At 45.6% G+C, this 27,765-nt stretch overlaps 2 protein-coding genes across 4 annotated transcripts in view; both read left to right on the top strand.

Moving 5' to 3' along the window:
* Positions 1-4,255: 4,255 nt before the first annotated feature.
* On the top strand, positions 4,256-15,934 carry Msl1 (male specific lethal 1 homolog). 3 transcript variants are annotated; one of them, XM_005368264.3, is made up of 9 exons: positions 4,256-5,350; positions 7,749-7,972; positions 8,652-9,034; positions 10,910-10,957; positions 11,398-11,462; positions 12,280-12,347; positions 12,667-12,791; positions 13,165-13,237; positions 13,464-15,934. In XM_005368264.3, exons 1-9 carry the CDS (start codon positions 4,583-4,585, stop codon positions 13,552-13,554), a joined length of 1,845 nt encoding a protein of 614 aa, XP_005368321.1. In that variant the 5' UTR covers positions 4,256-4,582; the 3' UTR covers positions 13,555-15,934. The 3 variants fall into 3 exon arrangements, with proteins under 3 accessions (XP_005368321.1, XP_005368322.1, XP_026645650.1); XM_026789849.1 differs by lacking the exon at positions 4,256-5,350 and adding an exon at positions 6,818-6,947; XM_005368265.3 differs by lacking the exon at positions 10,910-10,957 and having other exon boundaries at positions 4,257-5,350.
* A 1,620-nt stretch (positions 15,935-17,554) lies between these two features.
* Positions 17,555-27,765, top strand: part of Casc3 (CASC3, exon junction complex subunit) — a 29,707-nt gene continuing 19,496 nt past the window's right edge. The window contains exons 1-3 of the mRNA XM_005368263.3: positions 17,555-17,848; positions 18,204-18,231; positions 18,877-18,914. Of these exons, the coding sequence (XP_005368320.1) occupies positions 17,621-17,848; positions 18,204-18,231; positions 18,877-18,914 (294 nt within the window). The 5' untranslated portion in view covers positions 17,555-17,620. The remainder of the gene's footprint in view (positions 17,849-18,203; positions 18,232-18,876; positions 18,915-27,765) is intronic.

Below are 27,765 nucleotides of genomic sequence, written 5' to 3'. Positions count from 1 at the left end.
TGCCTGCAGGCCAGAAGAGGGCACCAGACCTCATTACAGATGGTTGTGAGCCACCATGTGGTTGCTGGGAATTGAACTCAGGACCTCTAGGAAGAGAGGCAATGCTCTTAACCTCTGAGCCGTCTCTCCAGCCCCAATTTTTTTTTTTTTAAATAAAATCAGGCTCTTGTTCTAACTTTAAATCCTCCTGCTTCCATCTTTTGTGTGTAGGATTACTTTGAGGCCTGGTGACCAAACACCTTTTGGTGTGCCTCACAAACAAAGAATTGTTTCCAGCGCTCAGGAGGCAGAGGCAGGCCGATCACTGTGAGCTCCAGGCCAGCCTGGGCTACAGCGTGAGGCCCTGCCATAAACAAACTAAACCAAGAATTTGTAATAGTTGCACATTTTAAAATGAGATTGTAATTGAGATCACTAGAAACAGGGCTAGCGATGTAGCTCAGTTGCCTCCAATTGTGAAGGCCTGGGTATGAGCTTCAGCACTGAATATGCTCGGCCTGTGGTGAATGCAGATAATGGTAAATACCTATGATCCGGCATTAGGAGGTAGAGGCAGGAAGATAAGGTCAAGGTTCTTGTCAGTTATATAGTAATTAGAGGTTACATGGGAAATATAGATATATATGTATATATATATTCATATACATATATGAGAGACCTCATCTTAAAACTTCAAACAAAATTGTCAGGAATACAAGAATCATATAACAAAGTTATATTAGAAAACGGCCACATTCGTATCATTCATTGGGCTGCTTTTGCACTGAAGAGGGGGAAAAAGGCCTCCCAGTCAGCCAAGCCTAAAATAGTCACTGTCTGGCCCTTTAAGAGTAGGTAAGTAGGCTTAGTTTAGTATGATAGTTCGTGCCTGTAATCCCACAATCCCAACACTCAGGACGTGGTAGCAGGAAGATCAGGAGTTCAAGGCCAGTTTGGTCTATTCAAGACCCTGTCTCACAAAAAATAAAAACAAAACTCCAGAAAAAACCCCCAAACCAAAGCAGAGCTTCTGGTAATTTGTACATGCAAGTTATGAGGCAATGCTAACAATGCTGGCTTGGGTTTATTATGTGCATGCATGTGGAGGAAGGGTACATTCTGTGGAAGGAAGGGTAATCCTGTGGAGTTGCCTCTCTCTTTCCACCTTACCCTTCCTGGAATTTAACTCAGGTGGCCAGGCTTGCAGGGCAAGCACCTGTGCCTGCTGAACCAGCTCACCAGCTTTCTGATTCCTTCTTGTAGTTTCATGCTCCAGCCTTGGCTTCTTCTCTTTATGAATTTGTATTACACTTATTCATGTTTGGCCATGTGTGCCCTCGCTGTGAAGGTGGAGGTCAGAGGACAACTTGTGTCTCTCCTTCCACTGAGTTCCAGGGATCCAACCCAGGTCCTGGGGCTTGGTGGCAATTTCCCTTACCCTTTGAGCCATCTCACCAGTCCTTCTGAAGTGATACCGAGGACTGAACCTAGGACTTTGTGGCTGCTACGTAAGCCAAAAGCACTCTACCCCTGAACCACAGCACAGATCTGTCACTCTGTGACCTGGGGAGCCTTGCACTTGGGATGGTACTACCTAAGTCTCCCGGAATAGCTGGGATCTGGTCTTTGCCACAAGCCTGGCACTCCGCTCGCTCTCCTAGCAGTGGTTCCTCTGCCTGTCTCTATACTGCTGGGTCCTCCCACCCAGGCTAACAGTCTTCAAGCTGGCTTACATAAAGAGCCTACTTTGTAACTGGTATGGGTCTAGAGACATGCAGTGCACGATCTATGAGGTTCACATGTTAGCCGTTGAGGAAAATGCAGGACAGATTATGTGTTAAATGGTGATAAGTCGCCGGGCGATGGTGGCGCATGCCTTTAATCCCAGCACTCGGGAGGCAGAGGCAGGCGGATCTCTGTGAGTTCGAGACCAGCCTGGTCTACAAGAGCTAGTTCCAGGACAGGCTCCAAAGCCACAGAGAAACCCTGTCTCGAAAAACGAAACAAAACAACAACAAAAAAAAATGGTGATAAGTCCTGCAAAAAGAGTAAAGGTCAGCAAAGAAAGCACTTAAAAGATGACATTTAGCAAAAAGCCATAGGACACGAGGAAGTCATGTGGGGGCCCAATGAGGTCCAGGCAGAGGGAACAGCATGGAACCTGACAGACACACAGGTGAATCTGGCAGGAGAGGAGAGAAGGGGAGCACTGAGTGCTCTGAAGCCCGCGGCAGGGTGCAGGCCAGATTCTTCAGGCTGGTCAGCAACTGCTTTACCAAGTGAGAGAGGAAGCCATGAGGGTTCAGACTAGAGAATGACTATCGTTTTATATCTTATCAGGATGACTGTCGGTGCCCAGGGCAGGCTTAGGCAAAGGTTGAAACTGAGACTACTTCCAATAAATCATCAATAAATAAAAAGTAGAGACCACAGCTTAAATCACAGTGGAAGTTGTGGAGATGATGCTGAAGTATATTATTTTTGATTTGTATTTTGAAAGAGAGATGGACTGACTTACCGGGTATGGGGAAGCGGGACTTAGGTGGCAGTCAAAAGCTTGACTTTGAAATGCATATTAGACACCTAGTTGGGACATAGTCTAGACACTTGGAGATATGATTTTGGAGTAAGAGCCCAACAGGCTACAAATCTGGGAGATTTCAGTGTATGTGAATTAAGAGTGAGATGGTGTGGAGTATTCATAATGAAAAAGACCACATTCTACAAACTTTCCAGGACTACCTAGAAGATCTGTGGCCAGTCTGAAGGAAAGAGGGCTGGAACTCTGGACTTTCACAGCCATTCCCAAGCTTTCAGTGTGTCTTGCTTCAGAGCCCGCAAAGCAGAGGAGTCTCTAACTGGAAGCTTTCACACTGGGCCAGATGTCCTCTCCATCCCTGCACGATTTAGTTAGTTTTGGATTAAGGTCTCTCTCCATGTAGTACTGCCTGTCCTGGAACTCGATTATGTAGAGCTGGCCTCAAACTCACAGAAATTCTCCTGCCTCTGCCTCCCGAGGTGCTGGGATTAACGGCATGCGCCACTACACCGGTTACCTCCATAAAATTTTTTCAGTAGTGCCCTTCAGACAGAAAAGCAACCAATTAATTTACAAGTTTTTCCATAGGGAAATGTGCGAGGAGTTGGTGGCCAAAGTTGCTTGGAAAATGACGACACACAGACACTATGAACCTGAGAAATGAGAAGAAGTGCTCAAACTGAAGGCCCTAAAGAACGCTTAGTTCCAATACAAGCAATCTTCATAGATTTCCTGCTCCTTCTTGCAGAAGATTCTAGCAATAGCTTAAGTCTGAGGACATGGCTGTTGAGAAAGAACTATTGGTAGTTGGCAGAACTTCACCCCAAATCCCAAGAAGGTTGTGGTAAAAACTCACTGGGCAGCAGACATCATCTATTTAGCTGCTTCTAGAACCAGAGGTCCCTCCATGTGTGTGCTGGACCCCTTAGAGACAAAGAACTTCGTTTTTTTTTCCCAACCCGCGTGGGACCGCCATGGAGCCTACGGGGTGGAAGCTTTACCTTCCACCGCTCCAAGGGGAGCCGGGGTCGGGGCTGGTCCGGAAGGTGCATGGGGCTCCGGCGTGGGCCAGGCGCGTTGCCAGGCGGCCCGGGAAGGGCCACTCAACGCACGCAGGCTCCGCAGAGCGGTCGGTAGGCGACCGCGAGGGGCGGGCGCCCGTCCCTCCTTCCTTCCTCCCAACCCCTTTCTCTCGCGCTTGGCTTTTCCGGGGATCCTCCGCATTCCCCAGCCACCAGCGGCCGCCCTCGCCCTTCTTTCCAGCCCCGGCCCATCTTCGCCCGCTCCAGCGTGCTCGCCCTCGTCCCCGGCCTCCCCCTCGTGGGCCCCCGCGCCCCGGTCCCCTCCCCCTCGTGGCCGCGGCCCCTTTCACAATAGCGCTACCCGCCTCCCCTCCTCTCTGCTCCCGGTTCGCTCCCGCCCGCTGCCCTCTCGGCGCATGCGCGCTCCGGTCAGCGGCGGCGGCTCCGTTTTTTTTAAAGGGAAACGCTGAGGCGCTGGGGGTGACTGTGGGGGAGGGGGAGCCGGAGCCGCGGAGACCCCCGGGGGAGGCGGCAGAACCCCCTCCCGGAGTAGGAGGGTTCTGGGCGGACCCGACCCTCCCACCCCCCTCCTGAGGAGAAGCGGAGGGGGGGAAATGGAGGCTCGGGGCGGCTGAGGCGAGCTCCGGGGCGGGGGGCCGGGGCGGGGAAGGGGGGGTGCGGGGTGGGGAGACGAGGCGGGCCCGGCCGGGCCAGGGGGGGCCGAAGCGAGCTCCGGGGATGAGCTCGGGGGCGGCTGGGTGCGAGCTCCTGCCTCTGCGGCGAAGGCGACGGTGGCGGCAGCAGAGGCGGCGGCGAGGCCCCCATGGGTCGGCGGCGGGCCTCAGCCGCGGCCTCCACTTCTCCGCTCGCCGGCGGGATGGCGCCCGGGCCTCGGAGAAGCCGCGTTAGCGGAGGCCTGCGGCCGCTCTGCTGAGACGAGCCCGCCAAACTCCCCTCCCCCTCCTCCGTCCTCGACCCCCCGCACCTCGCCCCTTCCCCACCCCCTCCTCCGTCTCGGTCCCCCGCGCCGCTCCGGACCACTATGACCATGAGATCCGCAGTGTTCAAGGCGGCCGCGGCTCCTGCCGGCGGCAACCCCGAGCAGCGACTGGACTACGAGCGGGCTGCGGCGCTGGGCGGGCCCGAGGACGAGTCCGGGGCGGCCGAAGCCCACTTCCTCCCCCGGCATCGTAAGCTCAAGGAGCCGGGGCCCCCGCTGGCCTCCTCCCAGGGCGGGAGTCCCGCGCCCTCTCCAGCCGGCTGCGGCGGCAAGAGCCGGGGTTTGTTACTCCCGGCAGGGGCGGCCCCCGGGCAGCAGGAAGAGAGCTGGGGCGGTTCGGTGCCCTTGCCCTGTCCGCCCCCAGCTACCAAACAAGCCGGCATCGGCGGGGAGCCAGTCGCAGCCGGCGCCGGCTGCAGCCCCCGGCCCAAGTATCAGGCGGTGCTGCCCATTCAGACGGGCTCTCTCGTGGCGGCGGCCAAAGAGCCTACGCCCTGGGCTGGGGACAAGGGTGGGGCGGCTCCCCCGGCTGCCACCGCCTCGGACCCGGCGGGACCCCCACCACTACCTCTGCCCGGGCCGCCACCCCTCGCGCCCACCGCCACTGCCGGGACCCTGGCGGCCAGCGAGGGCAGATGGAAGAGTATGAGGAAGAGCCCTCTCGGGGGTGGCGGCGGCTCGGGAGCCTCCAGTCAGGCCGCCTGCCTCAAACAGATCCTTCTGCTGCAATTGGACCTCATCGAGCAGCAGCAGCAGCAGCTGCAGGCCAAGGAAAAAGAGATCGAGGAGCTGAAGTCCGAGAGAGACACGGTACGGGATGGGTTAATCTGCATCAGGGATGGGGAACGCGTTGTGCGCATGCTCAGGAGAAGGGGGGCTGTAGGAGGCAGAGGTCCCTGCTTGGTTAGGGTTAGAGGAAGTTGGCCACCAGCGAAGGAGTGCTTTAGATGCTGAGTGGTTAAGAGCCTGGCTCACTGACACGTTGGGTCTGAGGGAAGGGTTAAAGGGCGGCATTCAGTGTCTGTGTGTGTGTGTGTGTGTGTGTGGTGGAGGAGGCTTCGGTAGCCAAAGGGTTAATTTAAAATGACAGTCCCAGACTTGTGGGAAAGCCGTTTAGAGTGGGCAAAGACCGATTTATGAGGGGTTAAAATGATAGGGTGGGGTGCAGATGTGGCGGCTGCATAGAAGGGGTTAAAGAGCTTTTGCGCTGGAAATGCACCGTAGAGGACGGGGACATAACAGCTGTTGCTTCGGCCAGTGCTGCAGCATCTTTAGACACGAGGGTCGTCGTAGGTCTGTTAGCCGGTAGAGGGTAAAAGATGGATTACATGGAGTCTTATTTTAGCTTTCCTAAATGGTGTTTTCTAAATGGGAATCACTGCCTTTGATTTCAGGTAGTTTTTTAGTAGATACCTGAGTTATAAATCATGACCCACTGACCAAGTCTCTTGAATAAGCTTGAAGATTTTGAGACATGAGCTTATTCAATGTATTCAGTAGATCCTTCACCTCCCAGACCGGCTTAAGAATCTTTAGGTAGTGGAGAAGTCGTTTGTTATTTCTTTGTACTTCTAAGGCTTGTTCTCACTGCTCAGCAGTCTTGGGCACCTCCATGTTAAGCACACTCCCTCACACACAGGGAAACTGGTGTGGTGGGTATTGCTGTGCAGCATACCTTTCAGCTGCCTAAAAATAAACATGGTTTCTACAGTTGTGTTCAGGCTGCAGCTCTCTTTTTCACTCTCCTCTTTCCTCTCTTCTCACCCTGGTGCTGTGTGCACCTAAGGCTGAGCATGGGAGCAGAATTCCTCATTTTGTTTGTTTTCTAAATCAATCAGTCCCCGGTTGGAGATTGCATTCTACAAGGTGGAGTGGGAGATGAGGCAGGTCTCGTGGAAACTCCTCAGTGTGGATTGTGGAAGTTCCTCAACATGGAAGTGGCACTGCTCAGCTAGGACACTGCAGTCTAGGGGTGTGATGGTCCTGTAGTTACAACACATCACACCCTTCCTTCCATGGGGGCGGGGAGAAAGACGAGTAAAGAAGAAACCAAGACTGTGTCACCCACAAACAAGGTTAAATAATGCTAAGGCTGTGAATCAGAACAGAAGATGACATGAGAGAATGGCTAACTAGGGGGACACTGCTGATGGTGGAGATTTTTGCTGAGTTCCTGAAGTAATGTCCCCTTTATAGGCTTTTCAGGGTAGGAGAAAGTGGGGTGAGTTAAGGATAAAGTACTTAGCTTTCACTGCTTCTCTTATGTGCTGCAGTGGTCTTAGCATTGCTTAAGTCTGTTTCTCTTATTCCAGTTATTGTTTGGCCTCTTCTGAAATCTATGCAATGGATGTAATAAAGGCAGCATTAATATCACTGTCAAACGCAGGCAAAATTCTTATAGTATGGTGTAAGTAGCACCTTTTTGTCAAAACTGAGTTAATGGGAAGTTTCTCATGACAATAGACTTCCATTTTGTTTGATATTTGTGGTTCTCTTTAATTAGAATGAAAGTAATTTTAATAAATATTTAGATAAGTTACTTTTGCTGGCTCAAATGCAAAGTATAATATGTATGTCATATTTGTTGGTATTATATTACTGGTATTTATCTATTATAATTCCTTCCAATGTAGTGTGTTTTAGAAGTACTCCCTCAGCTATGCATACAGAACATTTTGGTGTAATACTGCTATCCCTAGTAACACCCTGTGCTCCTGACTCCTTCTTACTGTACTATTTGAACATTCCATCACATCTGGAGTTCTGGAGTGAACATAGAACAGATAGAATTTGGATAACGTTGTGACACTTGAAAAGAACACAGGGCTGAGAATGTAGCTCAGTAGTGCTCAGAGGCCCTGGTTCTGTCCCTAGCATCACATACAACAGTGAAGAACATATATAAGGTTAACTTGAGGGCTGGCTGTTGCAGAGGCCTTGTTATAAAGGGCACACTGGCCCCGCCCAGTGAAGAGGATCTTCTTTCAGAAGAGTGAGCTTAGAGTTGCCCCATGTTGCTTACCATCCAGACTAACTCCTACAATTGTCTTTTGCCTTTATTGGTTTTAAGAAAAGCTATTCAGATTCATGTCTGCCAATTCAAAGTAAAGTCCATGGCAACATGCAGAAGACTGCTGAGTCCCAAATGGGGCTAAGTACTTACGTTTAACTTCTGTGTGTAAGTCTGCATCTTGTCACTTTCTTTTAGCTCCTTGCTCGGATTGAACGTATGGAAAGGCGGATGCAGTTGGTAAAGAGGGATAACGAGAAAGAAAGGCACAAGCTGTTTCAGGGCTATGAAACTGAAGAGAGAGAGGAAATAGAGTTGTCTGAGAAAATTAAACTGGAGCGCCAGCCGGAGCTTTGCGAGACATCCCAGGCTCTGCCTTCCAAGCCTTTCTCATGTGGACGGAGTGGAAAGGGACACAAAAGGTGTGCTGATAACTTTATTCCAACTATCTGAACAAGACAAGGAGTTCTTGCCTGAGTGGGTAGGAATGGCTTTATAGTAACTATAGCCTGAATCGAGAAGTCTCTTATGGCTCACACCTGTAATCACAGCACTTAGGATGCTGAGGCAAGCGGATTGTTGTGAGTTCAAGGCCAGCCTGGGAAACACCCCCCCACCCCAAGTTTCTGTGATGTTGTCTTAAAACATTTTTTTGTCACAGTACTAAATACACATGCAGCTATATCTTAAAGAGAATGGGTAAAGAGTGGTGTTACCCTGTTGACTCTCGTGGAGAGTAGAGAGTTAGATACTTCTTTTTCTAGACAGGGTTTCTCCGTGTAGCCCTGGCTGTCCTGAAACTCACTCTGTAGACCAAGCTGACCTCAAACTTAGAGATCTGCCTGCCTCTCCCTTCCGAGTGCTGGGATTAAGGCGTGCGCTGCCACCACCTGACCCAGATATTCTTAAACATAGATGCTTGATCATTTACCAAAGGCCTGTTGTGTATACTTTCAAGCATGACACTTACAGCCCTTGTCTTCCAAATGAACAGTAAATGTTTAGGTACCTGGATACTGCTTTTGCTTTCAAATATATTTTAATCTCAAATTTTATTCAAAAGTCAATTAATCTTATAACATTTTCTTTCCTACCTAATAGGAAAACCCAATTTGGAAATACAGAAAGAAAGACTCCTGTTAAAAAGCTGGCTCCTGAATTTTCAAAAGTCAAAACAAAAACTCCTAAGCACTCTCCCATTAAAGAGGAACCCTGTGGTTCCTTATCAGAAACTGTTTGTAAACGTGAATTGAGGAGCCAAGAAACCCCAGAAAAGCCCCGGTCTTCAGTGGATACCCCACCAAGACTCTCCACTCCCCAAAAGGGACCCAGCGCCCACCCCAAGGAGAAAACCTTCTCAAGTGAGATGGAAGATTTGCCGTACCTTTCCACCACAGAAATGTATTTGTGTCGTTGGCACCAGCCTCCCCCATCACCGTTACCATTACGGGAATCCTCTCCAAAGAAGGAGGAGACTGTAGCAAGTAAGGCATAGAGAACACTTGCTCTTATACCCTAGTGGTGGCGGTCAAGCTAACAAGTGTGAAATGCCTTTGGCATTTTTTAAAAAGTGCAATCAATAAAGCAGAGTTCTGTCAAGAATGAGTAAGTTAACAGCCAGAGACAGACACTGTGCAGGCATTGCAAATAGATGGAATTACAGCAAAATGTGCTCAATGTATGTGTCTGCTTACAACACTGGGAGATGTGTTTGCCAGTAAGTTGCTCATCACAAGAGCACCAGACTTGGGGGTGTAATCTCCGGCAACTTGCATGCCCTCTGAAAGAAGGGTTTTCTGTGCTATGAAATGCATAGAACTTACACTTTGCCGTGCACGACTGTTCCTGCATTGATGTTGTGTGAAACCTGGGAGGGTGGTCTTTGGGTGTTCTCAGGGGCCAATGGTAATTTTTGATTGGGGAGTCAGCTTGGGGTGGGGAATTTCACCTGGGCCTCCGTTCTCTAACTACACAAACATTTATCTGTATCTTTATGTCCCGGTCTGTGGGTAGGAGGGATCTGCCAAAGGCCAACAGTCTTATTTACCTTACTACACTTCACAAGGTTCTGAGATGCAAAGAGTTGACGTGGATTGCAGTAGCCCATTGGTTGTTGATATATTTAAATAAAATGGTCTACAAACTATTTTTCAAACAATAAGGACTATCTTGGGATATCTGAGCTGCTTGGGGAGGGGTGGGGTTTGGGAACTTGGTCTTTATTCCTGTTTATTTTCTTGATGGCTTCCACCAGAGATGATCCCCACCTTTTATATGAACCAGTAACTGTGATGTGTCTTCAATTGTGTCGTATTAGTCTATGATAGTTACTGTGGGTGCTCTTGGGTAATGGTGGGGAAACCTTTCTTAGGTAGAGCCTCAGACCTAAGTTTCTACCCTGTGCCTTACTATAGCAGGAATGGGGATGGGAATCCATTCCAAACAAGATGTGAGCAGTCTCCAGGCTTTGTTTGGCTGTTGTGGGGAAGACAGACCAATGACCTAACCTTTATTAGGCCTCACACTTGAGTACACGAGACAGACCAGGGTTCTACTCTAGATTCAGATACTTTTGTTGTTTCAGTCAGTTGAACAGGTTCATCTTAATAGTTAAATTTTGCTGCTACAGCAATGCTGTATAACAATTTAGGAGAAACCGTGAAGCAACTTCCCATCCGGAATTAGGAAATGGCTTGGTCTGGAGTTCTTCTGTGTGACTGGCTGTTTTTGAAAACCCTGTCTACTCTAGTAGAACAAGTCCCAAACACATCTGAGATTGTGGGCATAACAACATGAGGGAGTGTGATTGGGAGATCCCAGTCTCTTGAGGAGCCTGAGTTACGCATCAATGTGTGAACCCTTATCTTATGATGCCCCTATCTCAAGTGGAAGTCTCAATGACTTATCCTAAGAAAGCCAAAGTCTTTGTGCATGTTGTTCAGGCTGCACCAGCAAGGTAGTTTGTGTGGAGGGAGGAGGAAACTGTTTAAGAAGACTACATATGTAAGTTCTGAGAACACTGATCTATTTATTTGAAAAATAGGGTCAACTTTTACTCACCTGCCATGTTCTGAGTTTAAGGTTTGATATCCTTGGCCATCAACTGTTGCAGGGAAACCACCCTAAATAATGAAGAAAAGAAGTCGTCTCAGTGTAAAAAAAAAAGTGGTGGGCTTATTTTCTTTTCTTTTGTCTGTTGTTCCCTCTTCCCCTTCCCCAGAGAGAAATTCTCAAAAGAACAGCTCAAAAACCAAAATGGCCTCCTAGTGAGAACATGAGTGACGCTCCTCTCCTCCGCTCTGGGTATGGGCTTTTTTTCTTTTTACACTGAGATGATTCTTCTTTCCTGCATTATTTAGGGTGTCTGATGCCATCAAGTGTTGCAGGCGAAACTTCAGTCTTGGCTGGTGAGTAGATTAGGAATTGCCGGCTGGGCCTGGGTGGGAATTGGTGGGATGGTGGCTGGTTGGGAGCTCCATTCTCTGTCTGTTGGATGTGGAAGAGCGAGAGTCCTTGGTGTTTGCTGACACTATCGTAGGCGTCCAGATGACAACACATTTCAGTTGTTTTTCAGGAACTTCAATAGAATCCATTATGTGAATTGTCAGGTATTGGCTTAGGTCCTGAGTTTGACAGACTGCAATGGCATTTTAGGTTCTTTTATACCATAGCGAGGACACTGACTATGGCTTTGGGTGAGGCCATAGAATGGATTCCTATCACTTGGTAACTGTCTTATCTGGGAAGAGACTGCTTGTCCTAGTGAATAGTTGTATAGTTGTGTGACTTTGGATTTAAGGGTGGTTCCACCCCTCCTTTTTCTTTTCTTTTTCTTTATTTTTTTCAGTTCCTTCTTGGAGGGACCACTCAGTAGAGCCTCTAAGGGACCCAAATCCTTCAGACATTTTGGAGGTAAGTACCGAGAACTGTTAATGAAGAGAATTGGGAACAATAGAATATAGGGTGTACAACTGGCCCTGTGGTCGGCACCTATAGTCCCAGCTATATCACTTGGTGCTCTTTTTTTTTTTAATTTATTTATTATGTATACAATATCTTGTCTGCATGTATGCCTGAAGGCCAGAAGAGGGCACCAGATCTCATTACAGATGGTTGTGAGCCACCATGTGGTTGCTGGGAATTGAACTTAGGACCTTTGGAAGAGCAGGCAATGCTCTTAACCACTGAGCCATCTTTCCAGCCCTACTTAGCTACTCTTAAGACCAGAAAGGAACTTGAGGTTATTTACTCTATGCTTTTCATCTTATGGATGAGAAAAGTCAGTTCTAGAGTAATTAAGTCATTTTTCAAAATCAGTATTGAGATGGTGTTCCAAACTAAGGTAGATTCCATACTGAGTACAAAAGTTAGGCTGTGCCACTCAGCAACACAATCCTATGTTCCAAACTTACTTAATTATTGAAAAAAGGTTATTTTGATTTCAGACTCTTAAAAGGTATAGAGGTAGGGAGAGTTTATGATCCTCACACAGGCAATTGGCATGACTTATCCTGGAAAGTTATGGGGATTAAATTTGAAATTTGGGATTTCGGAAAGAATCAGGGTAAGGACAAGAGTTTCTTTTATTGATTCTTTAGCCAGAAGGTTTATAATGTATCTATGGAACGCAGATATTTTTAGAACCTGAAGGTAAAAAATGCTATTCTCCTGAAAACTGAGTTATTCCAACATGGTCATAAGGAGCTTACCCCTGCTGTTCCTCTTCCAGAACCTAGACGACAGTGTGTTTTCAAAGAGGCATGCAAAACTGGAGCTAGATGAGAAGAGAAGAAAAAGGTAAGGACTAGACCCCCATCCTGGGAACATCTGAGCCCCAGAACTGAGACTTCCATATCGGGGAGAGTCTTGGGGCACGTAACATTCCTGTGGGGCGGTTGTCCTAACAGGCAGATGTTGGCCTTCCTCGGATGCCCTCCCTCAGTGCTGTTTTGTGTGGAACACCAGCACATAATCTGTAGTCAGTCACTTGACCCTGGGAGAGGAGTTAAGTAAGGGTCTTCTGGCATCGGAGAGTGAATTGCTTTTGTAGGACAATTTCTAGCTAAGTAGTAATGTTGGGTTTGTTTGTTTGTTTGTTTTGTCTGGTTTTCCCCAGATGGGATATTCAGAGGATCAGGGAACAAAGAATTTTACAGCGACTGCAGCTCAGAATGTATAAAAAGAAAGGAATTCAGGAATCTGAGCCTGAGGTTACCTCATTTTTCCCTGAGCCAGATGACGGTAAGTTGTATCTAAAAATGTAGACTTTGGGGCTGGAAAGATGCCTTAGTGGTTAAGAGTGCTTCTGTTCTTGGAGAGACCAGAGTTTGGTTTCCAGCACTCACATTGGGAGGCTCAGAACGGCTTGTAACTTCAGTTGCAGGGGACCTGATGCCCTCTTCTGACCTCAGAGGGCACTGCACTCACATATACAAACCCCTACCCATAAACACGAAATAAAGCGAACAAATTTATACATGTAGGCTTTTCGAGGGAAAAGGGGTTCAAATCTCAGCACAGCTCGCTCTGATGAGTAAGCTGTGTTTTGGAAGTGGGGTAGTTGTTACACATTTCTGACCTCTTGCTAACATGGTCTCATGATTTTCTTCCATAGTTGAAAGTTTGATGATTACCCCCTTCTTGCCTGTTGTAGCATTTGGACGACCATTACCAAAATTAACTCCACAGTAAGTATAAAGGTTTTTTTTCGTTTCTCCCTTTTCAAATAGTTTATTCCTCTTTTTCAAACTCCATGGAAGCCTAGATAAAATGGGGACCTGACAAGCCAGGAAGTAGAATGCTTTTTAAGTCAGAAGTAGATGATTTGCCACTTCAGTGGTCAACTAACCATTGCAAGGCTTTGGTGCCACCTTCTCACTTTGCTGTCCTTTTTTTTTTCTTCTTTTTTGCCAGGAACTTTGAGCTACCCTGGTTGGATGAACGAAGCCGTTGCAGGTTGGAGATCCAGAAGAAGCAAACACCTCACCGGACGTGTAGGAAGTAGCTGTGCTGGCAAGAATCCTGTCTTCAGATAGTTGTAGCATGCCATTCCAACAGAATGGCCGAGACCTGTACATGTGACCTATGTCCTCATATGTGTTACTCACTGGTAATGCCTTTCCATACTCCTTCATTTTAGTTTTGTTTTCCTCACCCTGACTTCACAAAACAAACAAAAGAAACCTCTTGTATTGGGCTTATTTTGAATTACGGAGAGTTATTGGGACTTTTTTTTCCTTTTTGGGGAAATGAGCTCATGCACTTATCATATAGGACGGTAGATTTGGGAGTTTTAGGAGCCACTTCTGCTCACTTGCCTGTGTTAAAGGGGTACAAGGGCTCTTCATTAGCCACATTGAAGATTTAGTGACCCCGGTCTTGTAGGAGCCGTGCCTGCCCTGACCTGTGCTTCCCTGGTGCGCCTTTTGAACAGTTTGGGTGTAGTAGATTTTACACTAAAATAAACAAAGAGACCTTACCATAAGCTTTAGGACCCAAGGAGGAATAACAGATGAAGCAAGTCACCCTCATAGAGGAAGAAATAAGACTATTGTGTGAAAGTTGGTTCTCTCAAAACTAGGCTGTGATAAAGGAGGTGGAAAGAGGTGTGTGGCTGAGCACTTTCCTAATTAATGGGTAACTGAAGTTCTTTCCCCACCCCTCAAAAAAATGTTTAGAAAAAGAGATCAGAGATGTAAGTTTCCAACTAGTTCCAGTGCTAAACAGAAACGTCATTTGGGGATGGCACGCCAGAGTTTGTACAGATGTCCTGGTTTCATCCTATTAGCCAAACGTGTGGGGGTGAGGGAGAAAATTTGGGGCGGGTGGGGGGGAGGGTATGGAAAGATATGCTTCCTTTGACTGGCAAATGTCTACATCTTGAAACAAAGAGTTGTACCTAATGAACCTCTGTTCGTTTTGTAAAAAATAGATTTATACATGTACCATCTTGGTTACTATCTCCTGCCTTTGTTTTGTTACCAAAAGAAAAAAAATCAGGACAGCACTCCTAGGCCACTTTGGTCTCAGTGTAAGATCCCTGTTAACTATCTGGAAGGAAAATAGAGCCGAGACCTCTGGTCTTATATATACATATATATATATATAGGAATTGCCTTTCATTAGTCTTCAGGACTATTGTATAAAAACAAGTAGGGGTCTAATCTCCTAGAAGGTAGGGGCTTTTATCCTTGACGAGAGTATGTCCCCGGATTATTAGCACTTTTAGAGGAGAAGCCAAGGTATGGAGGGTGTGTGGCTGGCCCATCAGCTGAGCAGGAGAGAATGGGATTGCCATTGTGGGAAGAGAAGAAAAGTTCCTCAGGGCCTCCCACTGCTAAAGCTTTTTTTTGAGATGTTATCTGTGCTCCCTGGGTTTGATTTTGAAAGGAATTATTCCAGCAGTACATGTAGTATTCTTGAATGATCTTGCTGCTCTCAATTCTCTTTTGTGTGTGTTTGTGTGTGGCTGTGGGTTTTCACCTGTAACCCCATCTGCTTAGGAGTGTGGTCTCTCTGTAATGGAAGCTGCTGTAAACTTGCGGCAAGGATGTGGAGAGAAAGAGGACTTGTTCCACAGAGGCTTTCGTCTCACACCTTAAGGATGAGGATATATCTAAAAAAAATTGGGCCAGATTTTTGTGTTTCTGTTTTTTGTTTTTTTTAATGAGGCAAACTGGTTAGTGCTCCTACCCTGACCTATGTTATGTTTCCTTACAATGTGCTCCTCCCAAAGGAATAACCTCAATCAGTTGCCTCTTTTCTTTGTTTCTGATCCCTCTCAGTTTCCTCTTGCTACCGTGATTTGTCAGATTCCTACTTTGGGTATGGGTTAGCAGACCTAGCCTCTCACAGAGGAGTCCTCAGATCCTGTTTTGGCTAGACTGAGAGGAATCCATGAGGTGCTATCTGGCAGGACATAGTGGATTCTATTGCTTTGGTTCTCCTTTCCCTGAGGGCCTACTATTTTTGATGTCCTCTCCTAGATTTCCTTTGGTTTGCGTATGTTGAGGTTTGTTGAGAAGGAGGTTGAAGCAAAGTTCCAGGAGTGAAATTACAGTGTGTTACAAATGTGGGGAAAATTAGTCTTATTTTTCCCTGCATGGGATACAGCACTGTGAAATTCAGTCTTCAGCAGAAAGTAAGGCCCTGCAGTTCTTCTAAAACATAGTTCCTTATTTCTTTCTTTAACAAAGTTTAAGCTAGTGTTAATAAATTAAAAGAGAAATGCTTGTCTCTCCACCTCAGCGTTGTTTTATGCCCATTTCATATCGTTGTCTGTGCTGTAATTCATACTTTTGATACCATTTCTGATGTGTAAAGTCGGCTGTCTTGTAAATATCTTATAAAGAGTTCAATTGTAAATAAACTATTGTGGCCGTTAATTTTTGAACTTTTGCCTCAATTTATTAGATTTGTTGGGAAACAAACATTAAATAATTCTACTTACATATATGAAAGGTTAGAAAAGAATCTTATTCTTAAATAAAATAGAATGACATATTACTTCCCCCTCTTAATAAGGGACTCAATCCATTTGTGTCAGAGGACAGTTATATGTTTCGCTCCTTTGTCCTGAGCCCTTCTCTACATAAATGGCAAATTACAAAGCTCACGTGTCCTCAATGTCTGATACATCACTTCTCCTGGATAACAATCCAGACGAATGAGGTCCAGATCTGTTTAACTGTGTCTTCCACACATCTTTTTCTGGGTGTTTGAAAACCCTCACTGTAGCGTGAACCCCTTGGTCCTTGTGTGACTAGAGTGATGGGAAAAGATGTCCCTTCTCTCACAGTTCCTCTCGTGAGATGTCTACTGTCCCAGACATCTGTTCATGCTCGACATCCAGTTCTTACTGCTGCTTCTCACAGCCAGGACAGCTTAGCTTACATGAGACCCAAGCAGGGCGTGGTGGTGCGCCTGGGGAGGAGTGGGAAAAGACTAGCCTGAGGTCAGGCTGGGGGATAGAGTGGACTAAAGGACAGTGGCAGACTACCCTTTCCCTTATTTAGACACTAACCTGGCGGTCCTACTCATCGGTTTAGCTTGTGATGGATATTATTATTAAGTCATGCGTCCTCCATTTTGAATCAAGGCAGTTGGTTTGGGAGCTGAACTGCGTTATACATTTCGTCACCTTTCTCCAGTTGAGAGAACCAGACCCTGCAAACATGAGTCCTTCTGGTCTCTTACTGTATGAGTCTGGTAAACGATGGGGTCCTTATTTATGAGAACAGCTCAGAATCCTGTTACCGCATGGCGATTTGGTGTATATTATCAATGTGCACTAATAGTTTACAAACTTTCGAGGTAGCAGTACTGAGGTTTTTTTTTTTCATTGCTGACAAATGCCCAAAGCATTTTCTGTCAGATAACAACACATCAGGATTTTAAACACTAGATTTCTAATATCCCTATGTAGCCAAGGATGATCCGGCCCCTAAGTGTCCTACCAACCTGAACTACTAAAAATGTGATAACTGGGTCGGGTAGACACAGAGTTAGAAAAATCTGAATACACACAGAAAACGCCACAGTATTTAGTTGTGTCTCCACTGCAGTTTCTCCTTTCCCCTAAATTTAGGCTGAGGTGAAGAGCTGGCAAATCTGACACAGAACTAAGGCTTTTTCACCTGGATTCGTGGTGTTTATCATGCGATGGAATACAGCAAAATGCTTCGTCTAAAATTAAGGGGAAAACGAGAAATGGAAAACGACAATCATGCGACAGCTCCAGCGCCACATAGGAGCTGTAACAAGTCGAAGCCCTCCCCAAGGAAAGCTCAAGATGGCCGAGCAAAGCACCCAGAGAAGCCGCAGGGCACCAGTCCCCAGGCCCTGTGCCCGCACAGGAGGAATGCAGGGCCGAGCCACGCCCCCTTACATCACCGGCAGATGTAATCTCGCGCTCTCGCAAACGTGCCGCAGGGCGCAGGCCCCGCCCCGCGGGAAGAGAGGCGGCCCGCGCCGGACGTGAAGCACGCCGGGACTGCTCTCGAGCCTCCCGGCAGCCTCCGCGGCGGGCGTGGTGCGTAAGGAGCTGACCAGCGGTGGCCGTTCTCCGTAAGATGGCGGACCGGCGTCGGCAGCGCGCTTCCCAGGACACCGAGGACGAAGAGTCTGGTGCTTCTGGTTCCGACAGCGGCTCTCCGGCGCGGGGCGGCGGCAGCTGCAGCGGGAGCGCCGGAGGCGGCGGTAGTGGCTCGCTGCCTTCTCAGCGCGGCGGTCGCGGCGGGGGCCTGCATCTGCGGCGGGTGGAGAGCGGGGGCGCCAAGAGCGCAGAGCAGTCGGAGTGTGTGAGTGAGCGCTTGCCGGGCGGCGACCCGGCAGGGGGCGGGGTGGAGGTGCTGCGAGACGCCGGGCCTCCCGGTAGACGGGAAGGTTGTCCCGCTGCGAATCTGCAGCCACCCCAAGCCCCAGAGATGGGTGGCTTCCGAGCCCGGGCGGTGCTGCGCGGGTGTTGACACAGGACTGGGGCTGGAGGTGTAGGGGTTCGGCCTTCTTGATTGTGACTTAGAACGATTTACATTTCTCCATATCCCTAGTTGACCGTTTGTGTTGAGTCTTCAGTTCTCCCTCACATTTATTTGCGGGTGGGCTCCCCACGTCTGGGAATGACTCCTCTAATCCGTTTCTTCATCTTCCTCTCAGGAGAGTGAAGATGGCATGGAAGGCGATGGTGAGTGGTTTTTAATTTATCATGATGAGTGTTTGGACATAAACTGAGGCCACGCATTTCTAACACTGGGTTTCTCTCAGATTGTTAAGGGTTTTTTTTTTTTTTTTGGTTTGGTTGTTTGGTTGGGTTTTTTTTTTGGTTTTGGTTGTTTCGGGAGGTGTGCCCAGGAGTGGCTTTTTGTACCATAGTGATTCCGAGCATGGTTGTTTTGGTTCCCTTTTGGAAGGTGACAGGTTGAGTACACTGCAGTTCCTCAGAGAACCACCTGTCAATCGCGTAGCTTTTTGTCGGCAATGCCATATACTTCTCCGTCAGTAAATGGATAGAGGCCATCATTTTATGTGCCTCAAAAGTTGCTGCCTAGCCGGGCGGTGGTGGTGCACGCCTTTAATCCCAGCACTCGGGAGGCAGAGGCAGGCGGATCTCTGGGAGTTCGAGGCCAGCCTGGTCTACAAGAGGTAGTTCCGGGACAGGCACCAAAGCTACAGAGAAACCCTGTCTCCAAAAACCAAAAAAAAAAAAAAAAGTTGCTGCCTAAGTTAAATGAGAATTTTAGCCTGATGCAAAGTGAGCAGTCAGGAATGTAGTTATAATCACTGTTTGTTGTTTACGCCTCCCCCTCACGTGTTTGTGTTTTCCTTTCAGCTGTCCTTTCTGATTATGAAAGTGCAGAAGATTCAGAAGTGAGTGTGATAGATTCTTTTTCCTTATGGTGGAAGTCAGAAAATGTCTTTTAAGAATCTACGTTTGTGTGGTACAAAAATTCCCTGACATGTTTCTATGCCTGTGTTTCTTCATTTATGCTTTTAAAAATCTGTTAGAAGCAGGGGGTGCGGGGCGGTGAGCAGTGGTGGCACAAGTCTTTAATCCCAGCTGGGCAGATCTCGGTGAGTTCAAGGCCAGCCTGATCTATGGAGCAAGTTCAGGATGCAGGCCTATGCCTATACAGAAAAACCCTGTCTCAAAAAACAAAAACAAAAAAAGAGACGATCTTGTTAAGCTAATGACAGCAGCTTGAAGCCACGCCTCTTCAAGCTTTGGATCACAGTGTTAGTTGGTTTATTCTCATTTGAACAAGTGCATTTCTGAGGCAGAGAATGAGAAGATGTTGAAGTCCTTTACGGGATGTTTGACTGTTCACTTTATACTGTCTAGGTTGAAAACACAGCCACTTGGAAACAACCCCCCCCCCCCAATTCTGTGTAGTTTATGGGGGAAAAAAATCCATCCCTTATTTTATGGATAGGGCTTTTTGGTGTCTATGGGAGTGTTTCCCTAGGCAGACAGCATGTTTTGTTTTGATTGGATAAATAACTGTAGATACTTTCAGAATAACTTTGTCCTAGAATTACCTGTCCCAGAATTGTTGAACGGACTCCTGAGTTTTGTATTTTAGCTATGGGGTTATATTTGGGGAGAATTGGATTGTGGGTCAAGAATTTGTTCTATAAATATGTTTGTTTCATTAGTTAGCTTTCGTGGTTTGTTTGTTTTGTGATTGTGGAGCTTGAGCCTACATGTAGGTGCATGCAGAAAAGGGTTCTACCATTGAGGCTACTACCTCAGCCCTTAACCTATAAATCTACTAGAATTTTGACTGTCTTAACATCTGGGGAGATGTAGTAGTAAACATCATTTCAAAATCCCTGCTGTAGAAGAAAGCAGTACTCTAGAAAAACTGAGAAAACAAAATCCCTGCTGTAGAAGAAAGCAGTACTCTAGAAAAACTGAAAAAACAAAATCCCTGCTGTAGAAGAAAGCAGTACTCTAGAAAAACTGAGAAAGCAAAAGCTTGTGGCACAGAAATCAACTTAGCAAAACATAAATTCAAGTAAGGGCTGGGGAGTTGGTAAAGAGGGCCTGAATTCAATCCCTAGAACCACTGTAAAAAGTTGGGTATGTTGGCATGTGTAATACAGGCAGAAATAGATCTCTGGAGCTTGCAGGCAAGCCACAGTCTAGCCTTCTTGTTGAGCTCCACATGCATGTTTACATATGTGCACATTTCTGTACAGGCATACTATTCAAATTCTAGTACTTAGGCAGGGGCAAGAAGATTGTTTCAAGTTCAGGGCCATCCTGGGCTATAAGCAAGACTACCCTGTCAGGAAAAAAAAATAGAAAATGAAACTTTTTTTTCTTTTAAAGATTTACTTATTTATTATATACACACAGTGTTCTGTCTGCCTGCGTGCTAGAATAGGGCACCAGATCTCATAGGTAGTTTTGAGCCACCATGTGGGTGCAGGGACTTAACTCAGAACCTCTGGAAGAGCAGCCAGTGCTCTTAACCTCTGAGCCATCTTCTCTAGTCCGAAATTTAAGATTGTTTATTTTATGTATATGTGTGGTTTGCCTGAATTTATATGTGTGTACTAGGTTTGTGAGTACAGATAGTTGTAAGCTTCCATGTGGGTAGTGGGAACTGAACCCATTTCGTTTGCAAGAACAGTGAATGTTTTTAACTGCTGAGCCTCCAGCCCCTGATTGTAAGTTCATAGTGGCTCACCATCCTGTTTATAAAGGAGTTTGGGTGTAACTCTGAGAGCACAGAAAGAAATTGCACAGAAGGTTTAAATAAACAGCATCAACTGAGGGCGAGGCAAGACTACAAACTAGACATTTAAGAAAAAATGCTGGCCAGTGGTGGCGCACGCCTTTAATTCCAGCAGAGATGGGAGGCAGAGGCAGGCTGATCTCTGTGAATTCGAGGCCAGCCTGGTCTACAAGAGCTAGTTCCAGGAGAGCCAGGGCTGTTATGGGGGGGGGGGGACCTATCTCTAAAAACCAAAAATAAATAAATAAAAATAAAGTTTCTTAGGAATTAGGTGTCATAATACACAGCTCACTCTGAAGGCAAAGGTGGAAGGATCAAGAGTTCGAGATGAGCCTTGGGTTCATAGCAAACTCTGTCTCCAAAAAAGGGTTTAAGGGGGCTGGAGAGATAGATGGCTCAGTGATTAAGAGTACTGGCTGCTTTTCCAGAGGACCTGGGTTCAGTTCCCAGCACCCACATGGCAGCTCACAACTGTTTGTAACTCCAGTTCCAGGGAATCTGACACTTTTACACTAATGCACACAAAATAGTTAAATAAATTATTAAATTAAAAAAATGCTTAAATCTTTTCTAAGGTAGTCTAAGGATTGAGATTATGGTTCTCTAGACAGCTAGTGAAATAGCAAGATGTGGACCAATGTGAGGGTTATATTGATTGGACTAATAGAACCCCTGCCCCCATTAAATTTTGAGGTCTAAAGAAGGAGTCAGTGTCTAGGTTGATTAATGGCGTTAATAACTAAAAAAGAGACAATACTCAGGAATTGAGTGGTGGGTTAAGTTTTAGATGGCTTTTTAAGTTTAGTTTTGCATGTTTCCTTCAGCAGCACATAAATTAATTTGTCATGATTCAATGCAGGGCTTGCCCCTATGAGGCTGATGTTCTAACATTAAGCAACCCTCAACCAGGTTTGGGATGTTTTAAGAACAAACAAATCCATTTCTTCTTAAGTTTATAAGACACTGTTTCTCTGTATCCTTGGCTGTCCTTGAACTCATTTTGTAGATCAGGCTGGCCTCGAATTCATAGAGATCTCCCTACTTCTGCCTCTCAAGTGCTGGGGTCAAAGGCATGCACCACTGCTACCCACCATAAGGAGGCAATATATTTTCTTTTGGTTTTTTAGAACAGAGTTTCTCTGTGTAGCCTTGGCTGTCCTGGAACTTGCTCTGTAAATCAGGGTGGTCGGGAACTCACAGAGAACCACCTGCCTCTGCCTCCCGAGTGCTGGGATTAAAGGTGTGTGAAATTGTACTTTTGATAGGATATATTTTATTTATTGTGTAGGCATGCTGCTGTTGTTGTTTTAATCCCCGTATATGTGACTCTCAGCTGCAGCAGAAAAGGCAGTTCAGCCTGGAGAACCCTTCTAAAAGCTTTAAGGGGCTTCTTGGTAGATGCCACAGCAAAGGATTTCAGGACAAGTCAGAATGAGGCAGTTAGATGAGGTTATTGATGAAAAGAAGGATGAAGCTGGGCATGGTGGTACATACTTTTAATCCCAGTAGTGGGAGGCAAAGACAGGTGGATCTCTGAGTCTGAGGCCAGCTTGGTCTACTCAGCAAGTTCCAGGCTAGCCAGAGCTACATAGTGAAACCCTTCCAGAAAAAGGAAAGAAAGAAAAAAAATTAATAACAAAACCAAAAGGGGCTGGAGAGATGGCTCAGTGGTTAAGAGCATTGCCTGCTCTTCCAAAGGTCCTGAGTTCAATTCCCGGCAACCACATGGTGGCTCACAACCATCTGTAATGAGGTCTGGTACCCTCTTCTGGCCTGCAGACATACAGACAGAATATTGTATACATAATAAATAAATATTTTTTAAAAATTACTCAAGAAGGATAATCTAAAGAGAATCTAATGGAGGCATGCACAGTTGTTTTTATTTACTTATTCTTTATTTTTGAGACAGGGTCTCTCTGTCTACATCCCTAGCTGGCCTGAACCTTCTTTTTCTTAACCACAGGCTTCTGTCCTTGAATGGAGACCTTTTTTCTTTGGGTACATTGTGCCATGGGGCAGGTGGAGAGGGAGTATTAAAAGGCCCCCATTTATACAGTGGTCGTAAGGAGGGTAGACTTAAGGCATAATTGTTTTAAGACTTATTTATTTTATATGTATGAATGTTTCGCCTTACATGTTTGTGTGTGTACCACATGTATTTGTAGTGCCCTCAAAGTAAGTCAGATCCCCTAGAATTTGAGTATTGATGATTGTGAGTTACTATGTGAGTCCTGGGATTTAACCCTGGGTCCTCTGCAAGAGCAACAAGTACTCATAACTGCTGAAATGTCTCTCCAGCCGTTACCTATTCATTTTCATGTAAACTTGCTTTTCCTAAGCCTTTAGAAGAAAGCATGGCTTAGGGTACTGTACCTTTTCTAACATCATAGAGCTCCCTCTTCCCATTTTCCTGTGATGTTAAAAGAATAAGGGAAGCTTTCTGAGGTTTCTTGTTTTCGTTCTTCTTCTTCCCAGCTTGTTCTAGAACTTCCCTGTGCTGATTGATTCGATTCTCTTCTCAGTAAGTCTCTTCTTGCTGTTCATGTTCTAGAAGGAGCTTTGGCAGCTGGGTTAATGTAACCCTTAGAGTGTACCATAACTTTTCCTTTACATGGTAACTGCTTCTGGGCTCAGCAGTCAGTGACCATTGGTTATTTCAGGGTTTCCCTATCCCTTGGTACATTTACATCTCTGCTTCCTCCTAAACTGTGTTATGCACGTGCTATCTGTGGCTGTCGGTGCTTTGGTTTATACAGTTAGAGTTGAAAGTTTAAGACATAGCTGGTTAACATAGTTTTGTTGTAAATATTGTCTAAAACTTCCCGGGTTTGCTCTCTAGAAGCTGTCATTTCATGTTGAAATAAACTGCTGAAGCTAAGTGAGGTGGTATTCTTCTGTAATCTCAGATACTTGAGAGGGTGAGTGAGGCAGGAGAATCACAAAGGCCAGCCTGGCAACAGAGATTTTTATTTTTCTTTTTTTAATTTGAGGCAGGATCTATATGTACTGGCTAGTTTGGAATTTGCTTTGTTGATCAAGCCTTCCCTGAACTCACAGACATCCACCTGCCTCTCTGCCTTAGCATATCCTTCATACCGGGCTTCAGAATAAAAATTTGTAAAGGGCCGTGTGGCGGTGGCTCATTCATCACTCAGGAGGCATAGGCAGGCAAATCTTTGTGAGTTTGAGGCCAGCCTGCTCTACAGAGCAAGTTCCAGGACAACCAGGGTTACACAGATAAACCCTGTCTCAAAAAAAAAAAAAAAAAATTAAAAAAGGGTTGGGGTTGTAGCTCAGTGGTAGACTGTTAAGTATTTTCAAGGCCCTGGATTCACTCTCCAGTATTAGAAAACAATCAAAAAGATGTGTTGTAGCACAAATTCTAATTGTTCGTATAATAAAAATTCAAGTCATATATTAGGGTGTGAAAGCTGAAGGATCAGAGCAGAGCAGGCAGCCACTAGAGAGTTCTACCAATGCTCAGATAAGAGGGGGCAATCCTGTCTCTACTAATCCTCAGATGCATCTGAACTCCTATCTCCTCCCCCCCTTATATTCCTCTCTCTGTCCAGCCATATCACTCCTGTGCTGGGATTAAAGATTAAAGGTATGTGATTTTTGTGTGAGCTCTGTTTCTCTTTTAGACAGATTAAATCTTGTGTAGCCCAGGGTAGTCTTGAAGTCAGAGATCCCTCTGCCTCAGTCACCTAAGTGCTGGGATTAAAAGTGTGTGCCACCACTACCTGGCCTCTGTGGCTAACTAGTGTCCTACTTGTGCACTCTGATCTTCAGGCAAGCTTTATTCATTAGATTACAAACAAAATACCACTACAATGTGTTACTTCCATTTTCCCCAGAATGGTCCAAGAAACCTTTTTTTTTTTTTTTTTTTAATTGTTATTGGGGCCAGGTTTGGTGGTGCACGCCTTTAATCCCAGCGCTTGAGAGGCAGATACTGGTGGATCTCTGAGTTTGAGGATACCCTCATCTACACAGCTAGTTCTAGGACAGGCAGGGCTACATACCCTGTCTTGAAGAAAAAAAAAAAAACAAATTAAAAACAAAAATGAATGAATAAATAAAACAAAAGAAAATACAGAAGGGGCTGTAGCTCAGTGGGAGAACACTTGGTTCAGCCAAGTGATGAGTAAAAGAACAAAGAAAATTTTGATTGAAAGGAAAGCTAGGAGAATATTTTGAGGTCAAGGTGATTTTGTTGTTGGGAGACTCTCTAGTTTAGTTAAAAACTGAAGGAATAAGTAGTAAGGGAAAGGAAAAAAAGTACGTGAGAAAATAAAAGCTGGGAGTAATGATATTTCCCATCATGCCCTGCTTAGACAAAACTGTCTTAACTAGTAATTACTTGGAGGTGAGAAGGGAAGGTACATACAAAGGAAGTTAGTATTCCATCTTTGCTTTTACTTTGTAAAATAGGAGGAAAGCCTTCTGTCTTAAGAGATAGAGTTGGGCAGGCTTCAAGAATGAGGGATTCACCAGAGGCTTGCACTAAGGTTTAAGAAAGCCATTGAAGCCAGGCTGTGTGTGTCTGGGTTGGATTCCCTACTTTGAGGCTCTGGGAGGCTAGTGCATGATGCCTCAAAAATAATGTCTAAGTTGCAGTGGATATTGCAGATATAGACCCCAGGATATTGGAGATATTGGAGATGTCAGAGAAAATGAGGCATTTGCTGAGGAAAAGTACAGAATTCTTGGCCATAATCAAGTGTTCTGTCTTAGGGTTACTATTGCTGTGATTAAAAACCATGACAAGAAGCAACATTGGAGGAAAGGGTTTATTTGGCTCACATATCCCATAGCTGGATTTTTCTTTGGGCCGCCAGCTCACAAAAAAATGGTATGGAAACGTATTATTAATTACGGAAGCTCAGCCTTAGCTTAGACTTGTTTCTAAATAGCTCTTATAACTTAACCCATTTCTATTCATCTACGTGTTGTTACATAACTCGTGGCGTTTACCTCTCCTCCTGCATGTATGTTCCCTCTGTGTCCTCTGGCTACTCCTACTTCTTCCCAGAACTCTTTGTGCCTGAAAGTCCCGCCTAGCCCCTTCCTGACTAGCTAATGGCCTTTAAGCTCTTTATTAAACCAATCACAATGGCACATTTTCACACAGTGTAGAGGAATATTCCACAACAGGAAGCCAAGGCAGGAACTCACGCCTGGTAGGAACCTGGAGGCAGGAGGTGGTACAGGGGTCATGAAGAGTGCTGCTTACTAGCTTGCTCGGCCTGCTCTCTTACAGAACTTAGGACCAGGGATGGCACCAACTGCAATGGCCCCACATCAATCACTTAATTAAAAAATGCTCTACAGGCATGGCTATAGCCCAGTCTTATGGAGGCATTTTCTTTATTGAGGTTCCCCTCTCTCAGATTATTCCAGCTCTCTGAGATTATTCCAAATTGACATAAAACTAGCCAGTATATCTCCCCATAAAGGAAAGCCTGGGACCAAATGGATTCACTGCTGAATTCTGTCAAAACTTTCAAGAAGATCTACTAGTCCTTAATTTGTCCCACAAAATAGAGAAGAAAGACTGACAGATTCATTCTATGAAGCCAATATTATCCTGGTATCAAAACCAGGTAAAAACATAACAACAAAAACAACAATTTTCTCAGATGAATGAAAATGCAGACGTTCTCAGCAAAAAAACTTGCAAACCAAATTTAGGAACACATTAAGATCATATATCATAACCAAGCAGTGGTGTGCATGCCTTGAATCACAGCACTTGGGAAGCAGAGGCAGGAGGATCTCTAGGTTTAAGGTCAGCCTGGTCTACAGGGCAAGTTTCAGGACAGGCTCCAAAGCTACATAGAGAAACCCTGTCTAAAACAAACAAACAAACAAAAATCAAAACAAAGAATCATACATCATGAACAATGTCTTTCTCCCAGAGATGCAAGGTTGGTGTGACATGAGTAAATTAATGAGTGTAACGCACCATGTAAATAAGCTAAAGGACAGTGGATTCTCAAAGAAATTAGGGAAACTATCTCATTCATAGTAGAATTCTTGGCAGATTTATAACTTGTTTCTTTTCAAAAAGAAACTTGTTGCTATCTCTTTTTAAAAAAAAAAAAAGTACCAAGTACCATTCTTCATTGTGCACTACTTGGAGTCTATAGAAGTAAAGTGAACTAAAAAATGATGAGGCCTCTACAAGAGCTAGTTCCAGGGCAGGCTCCAACGCTACAGAGAAACCTGCCTTGAAAAACCAAAAAAAAAAAAAAAAAAAAAGAATAATGAGACCTGAGCCAGGCGGTGGTGGCGCACGCCTTTAATCTCAACTCAGGAGCAGAGGCAGGTGGATCTCTGTGAGTTTAAGGCCAGCCTGGGCTACAGAGTGAGTTCCAGGACAACCAGAGCTACACAGAGAAACCCTGTCTGGGGAAGAGGGGAAGAATGATGATACCTGTGGGAAAGAAGAAAAAGAAGTAGGCTTGGCCCAATGTGGAGATCACAGGAGGTCTCACCATCTGGGCTCTGTTATATATAGGAGGATCAGTCTCCTTACACATGGTTGCAGATGGAGCCAGACCTCATGTCTATTCCTGCATATACATGAATTTCTTAGAGACTTGTGAGCAATGACTGAAGAGACAAGCCCTGCAGTAAACAGACCTCTGGAGCACTTGATCTGGATGTGAGTCAGTCACATCTCTTGGAAGAAAATGTGCTTTATTCTCTTTTAGTGTATTAGTAATAAATTCCCTTTTTAAAAAAATTGTTTTTATTTTAGGTACACTGGTGTTTTGCCTGTATGTATGTATGTATGTATGTATGTATGAAGGTATGAAGGTGTCAGATCTTGACTTACAGACAGTTATGAGCTGCCATGTGGGTGCTGGGAATCAAACCCTGGTCCTCTAGAAAAGCAGTCAGTGCTCTTAACCACTGAGCATCTCTCCATTCTCCCAATAAACACAATCTTTTTTTTTTTTTTTTTT

The sequence above is a fragment of the Microtus ochrogaster genome, unplaced genomic scaffold (assembly GCF_000317375.1).
Source record: "Microtus ochrogaster isolate Prairie Vole_2 unplaced genomic scaffold, MicOch1.0 UNK31, whole genome shotgun sequence".
In the NCBI taxonomy this organism is placed as follows: Eukaryota; Metazoa; Chordata; class Mammalia; order Rodentia; family Cricetidae; genus Microtus; species Microtus ochrogaster.
Note: the sequence above shows the minus strand (reverse complement) of the source record. Positions and strands in the feature narration are given on the sequence as shown.